General features: G+C 48.1%; 1 protein-coding gene across 23 annotated transcripts in view; it reads right to left on the bottom strand.

Moving 5' to 3' along the window:
* Positions 1-17,214, bottom strand: part of LOC129859164 (histone-lysine N-methyltransferase 2C-like) — a 216,761-nt gene that overhangs the window by 103,614 nt on the left and 95,933 nt on the right. For all 23 annotated transcript variants that reach the window (XM_055928604.1, XM_055928584.1, XM_055928588.1 and 20 more), the window contains exons 12-13: positions 10,276-12,261; positions 8,558-9,540 (exon numbers count right to left, since the gene is read on the bottom strand). In XM_055928604.1, coding sequence (XP_055784579.1) covers positions 8,558-9,540; positions 10,276-12,261 — 2,969 coding nt within the window. The remainder of the gene's footprint in view (positions 1-8,557; positions 9,541-10,275; positions 12,262-17,214) is intronic.

The following is a 17,214-nucleotide window of genomic DNA, read 5'->3' as shown; positions in this document are numbered from 1 at the left end:
AGCAATAAGACATCATTTGAGCAGACTTCCTGCTCACAGCAATCAACAACGATAACATACAACTACTGGTTTGTTATGTCGCCACGCCTTTAGGGACGGAACAACTTAGGAAGAATCAAAAAGTGCCAGTCCTGGCAAACTTGAATTTGGTTGTCTGATCTGACATATTGTTGAGCCTACCTTTAACGCAAGCCTCAAGACATGACAAGACCATCTAAATCACCATGTAGGTTGTATTGGACCACTACATTACCATGCAGTTTAGTGTTGGGCGGTATCCGGAATTCCATACCTTCACACCGTGCCATCCCAGGATACACGATATTACTGGTAGTGCACACAAGGGGTGCCATCTTTTTTTTGTACATAAAATCCCAAAACATCATAAAATGCTAACAAGTACTAAGGAATCACCATAGCAAATACTAAGTAAATACTAAAGAGTGCATGCAAACTTTTACTACCAAGACAGACAACCCAACTCATATAGTAAAGCAAGTATATTACAACGCAGTTTGCAGCAAGCACAAACCAAATATTAGACAGTAAGGATCTTAATCCAGGAGGGGATGGGCTCTGCTGCTGTTACCAAGAAGCTTGACCGTGCAAGCTAACGTTAGCCACTTAGCTAACGTTAGCAAAACCCAGCTGGAGATAATTTATTTGGCACATCTTAGATAGTTAACTTAATACACAAAAAAATATAAACGTAACATTCAACAATCTCACGGATTTGACTGAGTTACAGTTCATATAAGGAAATCAGTCAATTCAAATAAATGAATTAGGCCCTAATCTATGGATATCACATGACTGGGAATTCAGATGTGCATCTGTTGGTCACAGATACCTTCTTTTTTTTTAAAGGTAGAAGCGTGAATTAGAAAACAAGTAAGTATCTGATGTGACCACCATTTGCCTCATGAAGCGCGACATCTCCTTCACAAAGAGTTCAGGCTGTTGATTGTGGCCTGTGGAATGTTGACCCACTCCTCAATGGCTGTGCAAATTTGCTGGATATTGGTGAGAACTGGAATACGCTGTGTGTATATACACTGCTCAAAAAAATAAAGGGAACACTAAAATAACACATCCTAGATCTGAATGAATGAAATATTCTTATTAAATACTTTTTTCTTTACATAGTTGAATGTGCTGACAAAATCACACAAAAATTATCAATGGAAATCAAATTTATCAACCCATGGAGGTCTGGATTTGGAGTCACACTCAAAATTAAAGTGGAAAACCACACTACAGGCTGATCCAACTTTGATGTAATGTCCTTAAAACAAGTCAAAATGAGGCTCAGTAGTGTGTGTGGCCTCCACGTGCCTGTATGACCTCCCTACAACGCCTGGGCATGCTCCTGATGAGGTGGCGGATGGTCTCCTGAGGGATCTCCTCCCAGACCTGGACTAAAGCATCCCAGCGAGACATGATGTCCCAGATGTGCTCAATTGGATTCAGGTCTGGGGAACGGGCGGGCCAGTCCATAGCATCAATGCCTTCCTCTTGCAGGAACTGCTGACACACTCCAGCCACATGAGGTCTAGCATTGTCTTGCATTAGGAGGAACCCAGGGCCAACCGCACCAGCATATGGTCTCACAAGGGGTCTGAGGATCTCATCTCGGTACCTAATGGCAGTCAGGCTACCTCTGGCGAGCACATGGAGGGCTGTGCGGACCCCCAAAGAAATTCCACCCCACACCATGACTGACCCACCGCCAAACCGGTCATGCTGGAGGATGTTGCAGGCAGCAGAACGTTCTCCACGGCGTCTCCAGACTCTCTCACGTCTGTCACGTGCTCAGTGTGAACCTGCTTTCATCTGTGAAGAGCACAGGGCGCCAGTGGCGAATTTGCCAATCTTGGTGTTCTCTGGCAAATGCCAAACGTCTTGCACGGTGTTGGGCTGTAAGCACAACCCCCACCTGTGGACGTCGGGCCCTCATACCACCCTCATGGAGTCTGTTTCTGACTGTTTGAGCAGGCACATGCACATTTGTGGCCTGCTGGAGGTCATTTTGCAGGGCTCTGGCAGTGCTCCTCCTTGCACAAAGGCGGAGGTAGCGGTCCTGCTGCTGGGTTGTTGCCCTCCTACGGCCTCCTCCACGTCTCCTGATGTACTTACTGGCTTGTCTCCTGGTAGCGCCTCCATGCTCTGGACACTACGCTGACAGACACAGCAAACCTTCTTGCCACAGCTCGCATTGATGTGCCATCCTGGATGAGCTGCACTACCTGAGCCACTTGTGTGGGTTGTAGACTCCCTCTCATGCTACCACTAGAGTGAAAGCACCGCCAGCATTCAAAAGTGACCAAAACATCAGCCAGGAAGCATAGGAACTGAGAAGTGGTCTGTGGTCACCACCTGCAGAACCACTCCTTTATTGGGGGTGTCTTGCTAATTGCCTATAATTTCCACCTGTTGTCTATTCCATTTGCACAACAGCATGTGAAATGCATTGTCAATCAGTGTTGCTTCCTAAGTGGACAGTTTGATTTCACAGAAGTGTGATTGACTTGGAGTTACATTGTGTTGTTTAAGTGTTCCCTTAATTTTTTTGAGCAGTGTATATATATATATATTTTTTTTTACATTTTATTGACGGTATTGGAAAATCAGAGCGTATTTCCAAATACCCCGGGATACCGTATATAAGGTATAACACCCAACCCTAATGTAGGTCATATTGGACCACTCAACAGTAGGTCAAGAACAGTCTACGGAGCGATTGTCTAAGAACATTGGAGCATGAGGGATAGATTGAGTGGATTTTCCCTTTAAGTATTTAATATTGTGTGGAAGAAGAAGATTAAGCATCGTCCTAGATCTCCTAATCTTGCAGCAATATTAACCATCTGTGTACTAGTACGACCCGCTATCCTCTTATGACAGCCCAGTTCTCTTCGCCCCCTAATACACATCTATAGGCCTAACTTCATTTTTAAAAGTCGCTCTTACTGCACTGAAACTGCAACATAGGCTTAAACACAACAAAAATCAAAGTACACAAGTATGTGGACACCTGCTCGTCAAACATCTCAATCCAAAATAATGGTAATTAATATGGAGTTGGCTCCCCCTTTGCTGCTATAACAGCCTCCAATCTTCCGGGAAGGCTTTACACTGGAATTGGAACATTGCTGCGGGGACTTGCTTCCATTCAGCCACAAGAGCATTAATGAGGTCAGTCACTGATGTTGGGCGATTAGGCCTGGCTTGCAGTCGGCGTTCCAATTCATCCCAAGGTGTTCGATGGGGTTGAGGTCAGAGCTCTGTGCAGGCCAATCAAGTTCTTCCACACCGATCTCGTCAAACCATTTCTGTCTGGACCTTACTTAGTGCACAGGGGCATTGTCATGCTGAAACAGGAAAGAACCTTCCCCAAACTGTTGCCACAGATTAGTCCGTCGGACTGCTAGATGGTGAAGCGTGATTCATCACTCCAGAGAACGTGTATCAAGTGCTCCAGAGTCCAATGGCGGCAAGCTTTACACCACTCCAGTCGGCATTGGCATTGCGAAAGGTGATCTTAGGCTTGTGTGTGGCTGCTCTGCCATGGAAACCCATGAAGCTCCCGACGAACAGTTCTTGTGCTGAAGTTCCAAACTGCCTCTGGAAGAAACTCGGTAGTGACTGTTGAAACCGAGGACAGACGACTTTACGCACTTCAGCACTCGGTCTCGCTCTGTGAGCTTGTGGCCTACCACTTCGCGGCTGAGCAGTTGTTGCTCCTAGACATTTCCACTTCACAATAACAGCACTTACAGTTGACCGGGGCAGCTCTAGCAGGGCAGAAATTTTACGACCTGACTTGTTGGAAATATGGCATCATATGATGGTGCCACGTTGAAAGTCACTGAGCTCTTCAGTAAGGACATTCTACTGCCAATGTTTGTCTATGGAGATTCCATGGCTGTGTGCTCGATTTTATACACCTGTCAGCAATGGGTGTAGCTGAAATAGCGAAATTCACTCATTTGAAGGGGTGTCCACATACTTTTGACAGAGAAAGTATTCAGACCCTTTGACTATTAAAATTTTGTTAAATTACTGCCTTATTTTAAATTGATTAAATTGTCCCGTCCCCCCCTCAATCTACATACAATACCCCATAATGACCAAGCAAAAACAGGCTTTTAGAAATGTTTAAAAATGTATTAAAAAAATAAAAAATGAAATATCACATTTACATATGTTTTCAGACCCTTTACTCAGTACTTTGTGGAAACACCTTTGGCAGCGATTACAGCCTAGAGTCTTCCTGGATATGACGCTACAAGCTTGGCACACCTGTATTTGAGGAGTTTCTCCCATTCTTCTCTGCAGATCCTCTCAATCTCTGTCAGGTTGGATGGGGAGCATTGCTGCACAGCTATTTTCAGGTCTCTCCAGAGATTTTTGATTTTGTTCAAGTCCGGGCTCTGGCTGGGACACTCAAGGACATTCAGAGACTTGTCCCGAAGCCACTCCTGCGTTGTCTTGGCTTTGTGTTGCGTTTAGATTTTTGTTCAGTAGAGTTGTTGCACCTTTAGATCTCCTGTCTCTCTACCGGATATTTTCATCCACTTTTACAATGGTGTTTTCTTGCCAATTACAATTTTTTTCACCCCCTTTTTTCTCCCCAATTTTGTGGTATCCAATTGGTAGTAGTTATAGTCTTGTCTCATCGCTGCAACTCCCGTACGGACTCGGGAGAGGCAAAGGTCGAGAGCCATGCGTCTCTCCAAAACACAACCCAACCAAGCCGCACTGTTCTTGACACAATGCCCCTCCAACCCGGAAGCCAGCCGCACCAATGTGTCGGAGGAAACACCGTACACCTGGCAACCGTGTCAGCAAACACCGTAAACCTGGCAACCGTGCCACAGGAGTCGCTAGTGCGCGATGAGACAAGGATATCCCTGCCGGCCAAACCCTCCCTAACCCGGACTAAGCTTGGCCAATTGTGCGCCGCCCCATGGGCCTCCCAGTTGCGGCCGGCTGCGATAGAAACAAACTAAAAGAAGAAAATTTATGGACTAAAACTTCAGCTCAGCAACTTCTGTATTGATGTGCTACACACACACACTCACAAAATCTACTATTAAAATAAGTATTGCACATGTTCGCCCAAAGTCGAAACAAGGTGACATCTTTTATATGCAAGTACTTACAGATGCATCCTAAAAAATACATTATATCATATCCAAAACAAATCCAAGTAAAAAACAAACGTTGAGCTCTATACTTAAAAATAAATAAATGAAAAGGTAAACATCATTCAAGGCTTTCCAGTTCTGAGTCTATAGCTGACTATTGGGCTTAGATATACCGAGTAGCCAAGTTGAATTTCCCCTTCTGACAGCTTTGGCTGGCCTTAAAAAGAGGTGTCCTCCCTCCTCCCTCAGCTTGGTGGAAATGGGTTTGTGTCGTGCTTCACGCCTCAATGAGTTCCTATACGAATTAAAACACCTCCAAAAGATGTGGTGTCCCCCCTCCTCCCCAGCTTCAAACCCTTGGCACAGACCTCAGCCCTCGCTACTCCATCCCCAAGGCTCTGGGTTATACTCAGCTATGTGAACGAGAGAGTGATAGATAGAGAAAGAAAGAAGAAGAGAGAAAAAGACAAAGTGAGCAAGAAGGAGAGAGGGGGAGGGAAAAAAGATAGCAAAAGAGAGCAAGGAAGAGCGAGAGAGGGAGAGAGGAAGAAGCCAGAGCCTCTCAACATTAATTAATACACACTCCACACTGGCACTAAACTGAGCAACAAGAGGGAATGGGAAGGAGGGAATATAATTACAGAGAGGATACGAGTTGTGGATCAGCGGAGGACAACAACTCCCACCACAGCAGAGCAGTCTTTGGATAGAGCTACAGACCTAGTTGAACAGCTACAGAAAGTCCCGAAGAACTACAGACCTGCTAGAATTGCTACAGACCTGCTAGAATAACTAAAGGTTTGTTATAATGACTACAAACCTGCTTGAAGAACGAAATACCTGCGAGATGAACTAAAGGTTTGTTATCATGGCTACAGACCTACTAGAACTACATACCTGCTAGAAGAACTACAGACCTGCAAGAATAACTACAGACCTGCAAGAATAACTACAGACCTGCTAGAAGAACTGCAGACCTACTAGAAGAACTACAGACCTTCTAGAATAGCTACAGACCTACTAGAATAGCTACAGACCTCCTAGAAGAACTATAGGTTTGTTATAATGGCTACAGACTTACTAGAATATACAGTTGAGGTCGGAAGTGTACATACACCTCAGCCAAATACATTTAAACTCAGTTGTTCACAATTCCTGACATTTAATCCTAGTAAAAATTCCCTGTCTTAGGTCAGTTAGGTTCACCACTTTATTTTAAGAATGTGAAATGTTAGAATAATAATAGAGAGAATTATTTCAGCTTTTATTTCATTCATCACATTGCCAGTTGGTCAGAAGTTTACATGCACTCAATTAGTATTTGGTAGCATTGCCTTTAAATTGTTTCACTTGGGTCAAACGTTTCGGGTAGCCTTCCACAAGCTTCCCACAGTAAGTTGGGTGAATTTTGGCCTATTCCTCCTGACAGAGCTGGTGTAACTGAGTCAGGTTTGTAGGCCTCCTTGCCCGCACACGCTTTTTCAGTTCTGCCCACAAATTTTCTATTGGTTTGAGGTCAGGGCTTTGTGATGGCCACTCCAATACCTTGACTTTGTTGTCCTTAAGCCATTTTGCAACATCTTTGGAAGTATGCTTGGGGTCATTGTCCATTTAGAAGACCAATTTGCGACCAAGCTTTAAATTCCTGACTGATGTCTTGAGATGTTGCTTCAATATATCCACTTAATTTTCCTGCCTCATGATGCCATCTATTTTGAGAAGTGCACCAGTCCCTCCTGCAGCAAAGCACTACCACAACATGATGCTGCCACCTCGTGCTTCACGGTTGGGATTGTGTTCGTCGGCTTGCAAGCCACCCCCTTTTACCTCCAAACATAACGATGGTCATTATGGCCAAACAGTTTTATTTTTGTTTCATCAGACCAGAGGACATTTTGCCAAAAAGTACGATCTTTGTCCCTGTGTGCAGTTGCAAACCGTAGTCTGGCTTTTTATGGCGGTTTTGGAGCACTGGCTTCTTCCTTGCTGAGCGGCCTTTCAGGTTATGTCGTTATAGGACTAATTTTACTGTGGATATAGATACTTTTGTACCCGTTTCCTCCAGCATCTTCACAACGTCAAGTTGCTGTTGTTCTGGGATTGCTTTACACTTTTCGCACCAAAGTACATTCATCTCTAGGAGACAGAACGCGACTCCTTCCTGAGCGGTATGACGGCTGCGTGGTCCCATGGTGTTTATACTTGCGTACTATTGTTTGTACAGATGAACGTGGTACCTTCAGGCATTTGGAAATTGCTCCCAAGGATGAACCAGACTTGTGGAGGTCTACAATCTATTTTCTGAGGTCTGGGCTGATTTCTTTTGATTTTCCCATGATGTCAAGCAAAGAGGCACTGAGTTTGAAGGTAGGCCTTGAAATACATCCACAGGTACACCTCCAATTGACTCAAATTATGTCAATTAGCCTATCAGAAGCTTCTAAAGCCATGACATCATTTTCTGGAAGCACAGTCAACGTAGTGTATGTAAACGTCTGACCCACTGAAATTGTGATACAGTGAATTATAAGTGAAATAATCTGTCTGTAAACAATTGTTGGAAAAATTACTTGTGTAATCAGAAAGTAGATGTCCTAACCGACTTGCCAAAACTATAGTTTGTTAACAAGACATTTGTGGAGTGGTTGAAAAATGAGTTTAAATGACTCCAACCTAAGTGTATGTAAACTTCCGACTTCAACTGTACATACCTGCTAGAATACCTACAGACCGGCTAGAAGAACTACAGACCTGCTAGAAGAACTACATACCTGCTAAAATAGCTACATACCTGCTAGAAGAACTACAGACCTGCTAGAAGAACTACAGACCCGCTAAAATAGCTACAGACCTGCTAGAAGAACTACAGACCTGCTAGAAGAACTACAGACCTGCCAGAAGAACTATAGATCTGCTAGAATACCTACAGACTTGCTAGAAGAACCACATAACTGCTAAAATAGCTACAGACCTGCTAGAAGAACTACCCACCTGCTAAAATAGCTACATACCTGCTAGAAGAACTACAGACATGCCAGAAAAACTACAGACCTGCCAGAAAAACTACAGACCTGCTAGAAGAACTACAGACCGGCTAGAATAACTAAATGTTTGTTATAATGGCTACAAACCTGCTAGAAGAACTACAGACCGGCTAGAATAACAAAATGTTTGTTATAATGGCTACAGACCTACTAGAACACCTACAGACCTGCTAGAATAGCTACTTACCTGCTAAAATAGCTACAGACCAGCTAGAATAGCTACATACCTGCTAGAAGAACTAAAGGTTTGTTATAATGGCTACAAACCTGCTAGAAGAACTACAGACTAGTGGAGCTTCCAATCCAGTTTTGGGAAAGAAACCTTCCTGTAAAAAACAGAAATAAATAGATGAACAACCTTACCTGCTTCACCCTTGGTCTCCCAGGGGAGAACTTCCTCTTGGAGATGGCAGGCTTCCCCATGCCAATCTTGGGAGTTAGGGGGAAAAAGGTTGTGGTGGTGGGAGGCACACAAGCACTATATCCAGAATGAGGTTGGGTCTGTGGTGGAGCAGCCTGGGCCTGGATTTGGACCTGAACCCAAGGAGGGCTGGCCTCCCTGGGGAAGGACTCTGTAGGGAAGAGGGACTGGATCAGCATGAGCGAGAGCTCAGGAGACATTTCAGGGGAAGCCTTTGAGGCTTTGCCATCTCCCCTCGGTGAGCTGAAGTCCGAGAGGCTGCGGTTGCTGGCGTGCATGATATCCATGTCTACGGGGCTCTCCATTTCAGGAAGTTCAGCCATGGGACTAAGCTCCTTTTCTCTGATTTTGTCCTCTGCAATGGGCAATACATTTGGAAGCAACACCTCCCCCTCGTCCAAAACAATTGGAGGCAAATTCTCCCCTTCGTCCAAAATACTTGGAGGCAACTCCTCGTCCTCCAACTTCTCCTCAAACTCCTTTTCTGCAACTGCATCCTGCACCTCCTGCATGGGTTCCATAACATTCTGCTCAACAGTAGTCTCCATTGCAGCCAATTCCAAAGACTTCATTTCTACAGGTGCTACTTCCATAGGCTCCTCCTCCTCCACAGGAGCCTCTTCAGTAGTCTCCTCCAAAGCCTCATGAGATATTTCGTTGGTGGGCATGGCTAAAGTGGTTTTTGAGTCTTCCGATTTGGTCTCCTCCCCCTCTACATCGCAGGGCAAAGCCTCCTCGGGCGCCGCACCTTTCCCCATTTGTAACGAGTCTGATATTTCCAGTTCCTGTTGGACATCGTCCACGGGTGAGGCGGGACTCTGGGAGGCGAGCGGTGACACGTCCACTAGAGTTCCAGACCTCTGATGAGACTCCCGGCCCTCCGTCAGGGTAACGGTCACCTGAATCTCCTGCGCCAGTTCAACACCTGGAAAAGAGAAAGCCAATCAAATAAGAGCATAACCTTGTTTGTTTTTTATCATGATTCATGCTTTTTTGAATGGATGTTGTGCTGATATTTTTCCAAAGTCACACCTAAAGCAAGTGGAGAGTTACTGGTTGGGGGAAGTTATACTTAGACATTGTGATTTTAAAAGCATACACAAGTGCACCAAAACATCAGGAACACCTGCTCTTTCCATGACAGACTGACCAGGTGAATCCTGGTGAAAGCTATGAAATGTTATTGATGTCACTTGTTAAATCGACTTCAATCAGTGTAGATAAAGGGGAGGAGACAGGTTAAATAATTATTTTTAAGCCTTGAGGCAATTGAGACATGGATTGTGTATGTGTGCCATTCAGAGGGTGAATGGGCAAGACAAAAGATTTAGGTGCCTTTGAATGGGGTATGGTAGTAGATGACACACTCAAACCGGTGCGCCTGGCAAGAACTGCAAAGCTGCTGAGTTTTTCACACTAAGCAGTTTCCCATGTGTATCAAGAATAGTCCACCACCCAAAGGACATCCAGACAATTTGACTGTGGGAAGCATTGGGGTGAACACGGGCCAGCATCCCTGTGGTACACTTTCGACACCTTGTAGAGTGCACGCCCCAATGCATTTATGCTGTTCTGAGAGCAAAAGGGAGTGCAACTCAATATTACGAAGGTGTTCCTAATATTTTGTACACTTAGTGTACAATGGTTTTCTATACTGGACCTGATGGAGACACTTTAGGCTTCTTTAGAGGGCCTGGACGCGCCGCCGTCTCCTCCTCCAGCCGAGGGCCTGGACGCGCCGCCGTCTCCTCCTCCTCCAGCCGAGGGCCTGGACGCGCCTCCTCCTCCTCCTCCAGCCGAGGGCCTGGACGCGCCTCCTCCTCCTCCTCCAGCCGAGGGCTTGGACGCGCCTCCTCCTCCTCCTCCTCCAGCCGAGGGCTTGGACGCGCCTCCTCCTCCAGCCGAGGGCTTGGACGCGCCTCCTCCTCCTCCAGCCGAGGGCTTGGACGCGCCTCCTCCTCCTCCAGCCGAGGGCTTGGACGCGCCTCCTCCTCCTCCAGCCGAGGGCTTGGACGCGCCTCCTCCTCCTCCAGCCGAGGGCTTGGACGCGCCTCCTCCTCCTCCAGCCGAGGGCTTGGACGCGCCTCCTCCTCCTCCAGCCGAGGGCTTGGACGCGCCTCCTCCTCCTCCAGCCGAGGGCTTGGACGCGCCTCCTCCTCCTCCAGCCGAGGGCTTGGACGCGCCTCCTCCTCCTCCAGCCGAGGGCTTGGACGCGCCTCCTCCTCCTCCAGCCGAGGGCTTGGACGCGCCTCCTCCTCCTCCAGCCGAGGGCTTGGACGCGCCTCCTCCTCCTCCAGCCGAGGGCTTGGACGCGCCTCCTCCTCCTCCAGCCGAGGGCTTGGACGCGCCTCCTCCTCCTCCAGCCGAGGGCTTGGACGCGCCTCCTCCTCCTCCAGCCGAGGGCTTGGACGCGCCTCCTCCTCCTCCAGCCGAGGGCTTGGACGCGCCTCCTCCTCCTCCAGCCGAGGGCTTGGACGCGCCTCCTCCTCCTCCAGCCGAGGGCTTGGACGCGCCTCCTCCTCCAGCCGAGGGCTTGGACGCGCCTCCTCCTCCAGCCGAGGGCTTGGACGCGCCTCCTCCTCCAGCCGAGGGCTTGGACGCGCCTCCTCCTCCAGCCGAGGGCTTGGACGCGCCTCCTCCTCCAGCCGAGGGCTTGGACGCGCCTCCTCCTCCAGCCGAGGGCTTGGACGCGCCTCCTCCTCCAGCCGAGGGCTTGGACGCGCCTCCTCCTCCAGCCGAGGGCTTGGACGCGCCTCCTCCTCCAGCCGAGGGCTTGGACGCGCCTCCTCCTCCAGCCGAGGGCTTGGACGCGCCTCCTCCTCCAGCCGAGGGCTTGGACGCGCCTCCTCCTCCAGCCGAGGGCTTGGACGCGCCTCCTCCTCCAGCCGAGGGCTTGGACGCGCCTCCTCCTCCAGCCGAGGGCTTGGACGCGCCTCCTCCTCCAGCCGAGGGCTTGGACGCGCCTCCTCCTCCAGCCGAGGGCTTGGACGCGCCTCCTCCTCCAGCCGAGGGCTTGGACGCGCCTCCTCCTCCAGCCGAGGGCTTGGACGCGCCTCCTCCTCCTCCTCCAGCCGAGGGCTTGGACGCGCCTCCTCCTCCTCCTCCAGCCGAGGGCTTGGACGCGCCTCCTCCTCCTCCTCCAGCCGAGGGCTTGGACGCGCCTCCTCCTCCTCCTCCAGCCGAGGGCTTGGACGCGCCTCCTCCTCCTCCTCCAGCCGAGGGCTTGGACGCGCCTCCTCCTCCTCCTCCAGCCGAGGGCTTGGACGCGCCTCCTCCTCCTCCTCCAGCCGAGGGCTTGGACGCGCCTCCTCCTCCTCCTCCTCCAGCCGAGGGCTTGGACGCGCCTCCTCCTCCTCCTCCTCCAGCCGAGGGCTTGGACGCGCCTCCTCCTCCTCCTCCAGCCGAGGGCTTGGACGCGCCTCCTCCTCCTCCTCCAGCCGAGGGCTTGGACGCGCCTCCTCCTCCTCCTCCAGCCGAGGGCTTGGACGCGCCTCCTCCTCCTCCTCCAGCCGAGGGCTTGGACGCGCCTCCTCCTCCTCCTCCAGCCGAGGGCTTGGACGCGCCTCCTCCTCCTCCTCCAGCCGAGGGCTTGGACGCGCCTCTTCCTCCAGCAACACGTCCTCCTCCACTACAGCCATAAAGACATCTGGAAGACAGGAAATAAAAACGAAGTCACAATTTGATTGAGAGCTCTGCTTCTCTCACAAAACTAGGCTTCCATCCAAATCTCACTGAAAATAACAGAAAAATCTGTTATGAGAGTAAAATTTGGTCCTATTGAAAATCTGGCCATGAGACAAAGGAATATATGAGAATGCTAATCATTTTCAAAGGTATTAGTACTTTGGCCACCATCAAAAGGTATTTCTCATTAGAAAAAGCCCCCGTTTTGACTGTAGCACAATGGGAAATTGAGTCCCCACTCAACAATTCACAGCCCTTCCAATTAGGCTCTAATCTCAAGTTAATTAGGGAACATCTTCCTCCAAGGTACTGCAACTCCCGGCCCTCCCCATCCCAAAGCCCAAACCCCAGCTGGTTCAATAACTCAATACCTAGTGTTCCCTCTATAAACATTGCCTAATTTAATTGACAATTCTCAGTTTGATCCAAGTCCTCCCTGATGACAGTCATGCAATACTTCTCCACATTGCATCATGATATAGCAGTGATACAGGACTACATTCTAGTATTTACATTAACTCCATCCACTATAGGAAGACTTGGTAATTGTTTAATAAGGAAGGGATGTGTGAAATGAAACATTAACATGATAAGCTTCATTTCAAGACTCTTTAAGACTCACTGCATCTACGATCTAGGTCTACATCAATGCAAAAAAGACTACTGGGGTAAAGTGCCCATCAGTTTCTTTCCATTTTCCAAAACAATCTAGTTAATTTCCCCTGCAACGACCTTTCCCCCTCAACTCTCCATTTCTGTCTCTTCTCCTTCCATTTTCACCCCCTCTCTCCCCCTTTCTTCCTCTGCTCTCCTCCTCACATTGGAGGAGCAAAAGCACATGCAGTAAAACCCAAAGAGGGAGGAGTCACCATGACAACCCCCGTTTACAAGGACCCACTCTTGTTAGAACACCAAGGCGATGGTTTCAGGCAGAAAATAAAAATCCCAGCGAATCGGGTGAGAGAGAGAGATGAGAGGAGTTTAAACAATCCCACTGTGTTTGGCCTGCAATGAAAGTCTTAGGCTTTGCATCGCGGCTTTACATGGCACCCCCACAACAGTACGGTGCAGATAAACCCCCATGTCAAAACAGAGCTCAAGATTTCTTTGAAAGGAAACTAAATAGGGTTTAGAGTGAAATGGATGGGGGGGACAGAACACCAGAGGAGAGTCATAGAATTCAAAGTTAAATAATCTGTAACTGAGGCCTCAGAGGACCCACCTGGTACTCTAGCACTACCACACCTCAATGGGAGGTTTAGATAGGCGCGGTTCTACAGCAACGTTCCCTCTAAGCAACGTTCCCTCCCTGGGAACGTTCCCTCCCTGGGAGTGCTGCGCAGAGGAAATATCAACCCGCGCAGAGAAGCAAGAGATTGAACTTCACTCAACTTTCTAGAGTTTTCTCCCTTAGTTAACACTATCAACGATTCCCTTAACTGTGGGATTTGTGATCGAACCAACACATTAGCCACGTTCAATGGAACATACCGAAACAAATCAAACCATACAAGACTTAGTATGCAAAACTAACTATGCAAGAGATTTTGCTGTAGGCAGAACGCATCTACGTAGGATTCCATTGCATTGACAGGCATGACTCAGGCCCGTACACAGACCGGTGCACCATAACCAACAAGAGCTACAGTGGGCCTATATACAAATATTTTATTCTTTGTCCCCAACGCTCTAGGTGACCAGTTTTGCTAGCCTTTAGCCGTACCCTCATCCTACTCCTCCTCTGGTCCTCGGGTGATGCGGAGTTAAACCCAGGCCCTGCGTGTCCCCAGGCACCCTCATTTGTTGACTCTGTGATAGAAAAAACCTTGGTTTCATGTCAACATCAGAAGCCAACTCCCTAAGTTTGCTTTACTCACTGCTTTAGCACACTCCGCCAACCCTGATGTCCTTGCCGTGTCTGAATCATGGCTTAGGAAGGCCACCAACAATTCTGAGATTTCCATACCCAGCTACAACATTTTCCGTCAAGATAGAACTGCCAAAGGGGGAGGAGTTGCAATCTACTGCAGAGATAGCCTGCAAAGTTCTGTCATACTTTCCAGGTCTATACCCAAACAGTTTGAACTTCTAATTTTAAAAATGAACCTCTCCAGAAATAAGTCTCTCACTGTCACTAGTATCGACCCCCCTCCGCTCCCAGCTGTGCCATGGACACCATTTGTGAATTGATCACCCCCCATCTAGCTTCAGAGTTCGTTCTATTAGGTAACCTAAACTGGGATATGCTTAACACCCCGGCAGTCCTACAATCTAAGCTAGATGCTCTCAATCTCACACAAATCATCAAGGAACCCACCAGGTACAACCCTAAATCCGTAAACATGGGCACCATCATAGACATTATCCTGACCAACTTGCCCTCCAAATACACCTCTTCTGTTTTCAATCAGGATCTCAGCGATCACTGCCTCATTGCCTGTATCCACGGTCAAACGACTACCCCTCATCACTGTCAAACGCTCCCTAAAACGCTTCTGCGAGCAGGCCTTTCTAATCAACCTGGCCCGGGTATCCTGGAAGGATATCGACCTCATCCCATCAGTCGAGGATGCCTAGTCATTCTTTAAAAGTAATTTCCTCACCATCTTAGATAAGCATGCCCCGTTCAAAAAATGCAGAACTAAGAACAGATATAGCCCTTGGTTCACTCCAGACCTGACTGCCCATGACCAGCACAAAAACATCCTGTGGCAGACTGCAATAGCATCAAATAGTCCCCACGATACGCAACTGTTCAGGGAAGTCAGGAACCAATACACTCAGTCAGTCAAGAAAGCAAAGGCTAGCTTTTTCAAGCAGAAATTCACATCTGCACTGAGGCTAGGTAACACGGTCACCACTAATAAATCCATGATAATCGAAAATTTCAATAAGCATTTCTCAACGGCTGGCCATGCCTTCTTACTGGCTACTCCAACCCCGGCCAACAGCTCCGCCTCCCCCGCAGCTACTCGCCCAAGCCTCCCCAGCTTCTCCTTCACCCAAATCCAGACAGCAGATGTTCTGAAAGAGCTACAAAACCTGGACCCAGACAAATCAGCTAGGCTAGACTATCTGGACCCTCTCTTTCTAAAACTATCCGCCGCCATTGTTGCAACCCCTATTACCAGCCTGTTAAACCTCTCTTTTGTATCGTCTGAGATCCCTAAAGACTGGAAAGCTTCCGCGGTCATCCCCCTCTTCAAAGGGGGTGACACCCTAGACCCAAACTGTTACAGACCTATATCCATCCTGCCCTGCCTATCTAAAGTCTTCGAAAGCCAAGTTAATAAACAGATCACTGACCATTTCGAATCCCACCGTACTTTCTCCGCTGTGCAATCCGGCTTCCGAGCCGGTTACGGGTGCACCTCAGCCACGTTCAAGGTACTAAACGATATCATAACCGCCATCGATAAAAAAGACAGTACTGTGCAGCCGTCTTCATCGACCTGGCCAAGGCTTCGACTCTATCAATCATCGTATTCTTATCGGCAGACTCAATAGCCTTGTTTTTTCTAATGACTGCCTTGCCTGGTTCACCAACTACTTTGCAGACAGAGTTCAGTGTGTCAAATCGGAGGGCATGTTGTCCGGACCTCTGGCAGTCTCTATGGGGGTACCACAGGGTTCAATTCTCGAGCAGACTCTTTTCTCTGTATATATCAATGATGTCGCTCTTGCTGCGGGCGATTCCTTGATCCACCTCTACGCAGACGACACCATTCTGTATACTTCTGGCTCTTCCTTGGACACTGTGCTAACTAACCTCCAAACGAGCTTCAATGCCATACAACACTCCTTCTGTGGCCTCCAACTGCTCTTAAACTCTAGTAAAACCAAATGCATGCTTTTCAACCGTTCGCTGCCCGCACCCGCCCGCCTGACTAGCATCACCACCCTGGACGGTTCCAACCTAGAATATGTGGACAACTATAAATACCTAGGTGTCTGGCTTGACTGTAAACTATCCTTCCAGACTCATATTAAACATCAACCAAATTCAAATCTAGAAATCGGCTTTCTATTTCGCAACAAATCCTCCTTCACTCACGCCGCCAAACTTACCCTAGTAAAACTGACTATCCTACCGATCCTCGACTTCGGCGATGTCATCTACAAAATAGCTTCCAACACTCTACTCAGCAAACTGGATGCAGTCTATCACAGTGCCATCCATTTTGTTACCAAATCACCTTATACCTCCCACCCCTGCGACCTGTATGCTCTAGTCGGCTGGCCCTCGCTACATACCCACTGGCTCCAGGTCACCTATAAGTCTATCCTAGGTAAAGCTCCGCCTTATCTCAGTTCACTGGTCACGATAACAACACCCACCCGTAGCACACGTTCCAGCAGGTATATCTCACTGATCATCCCCAAAGCCAACACCTCATTTGGCCGCCTTTCCTTCCAGTTCTCTGCTGCCAGTGACTGGAACGAATTGCAAAAATCGCTGAAGTTGTAGACTTATTTCCCTCACCAACTTTAAACATTAACTATCTGAGCAGCTAACCGATCGCTGCAGCTGTACATAGTCCATCTGTAAATAGCCCACCCAATCTACCTACCTCATCCCCATACTGTTTATATTTTATTTACTTTTCTGCTCTTTTGCACACCAGTATCTCTACTTGCACATCATCATCTGCTCATTTATCACTCCAGTGTTAATCTGCTAAATTGTAAATATTCGCTCCTATGGCCTATTTATTGCCTATCTCCTCATGCCTTTTGTACACACTGTATATAGACTTTCTTTTTTCTACTGTGTCATTGACTTGTTTATTGTGTTATTGGCTTGTTTATTGTTTACTCCATGTGTAACTCTGTGTTGTTGTCTGTGTCACACTGCTTTGCTTTATCTTGGCCAGGTCGCAGTTGCAAATGAGAACTTGTTCTCAACTAGCCTACC

The sequence above is a fragment of the Salvelinus fontinalis genome, chromosome 7 (genome assembly GCF_029448725.1).
Source record: "Salvelinus fontinalis isolate EN_2023a chromosome 7, ASM2944872v1, whole genome shotgun sequence".
NCBI classification, from domain to species: Eukaryota; Metazoa; Chordata; class Actinopteri; order Salmoniformes; family Salmonidae; genus Salvelinus; species Salvelinus fontinalis.
The sequence above is the reverse complement of the archived record's forward strand: the minus strand, read 5'-3'. Positions and strand labels throughout refer to the sequence as shown.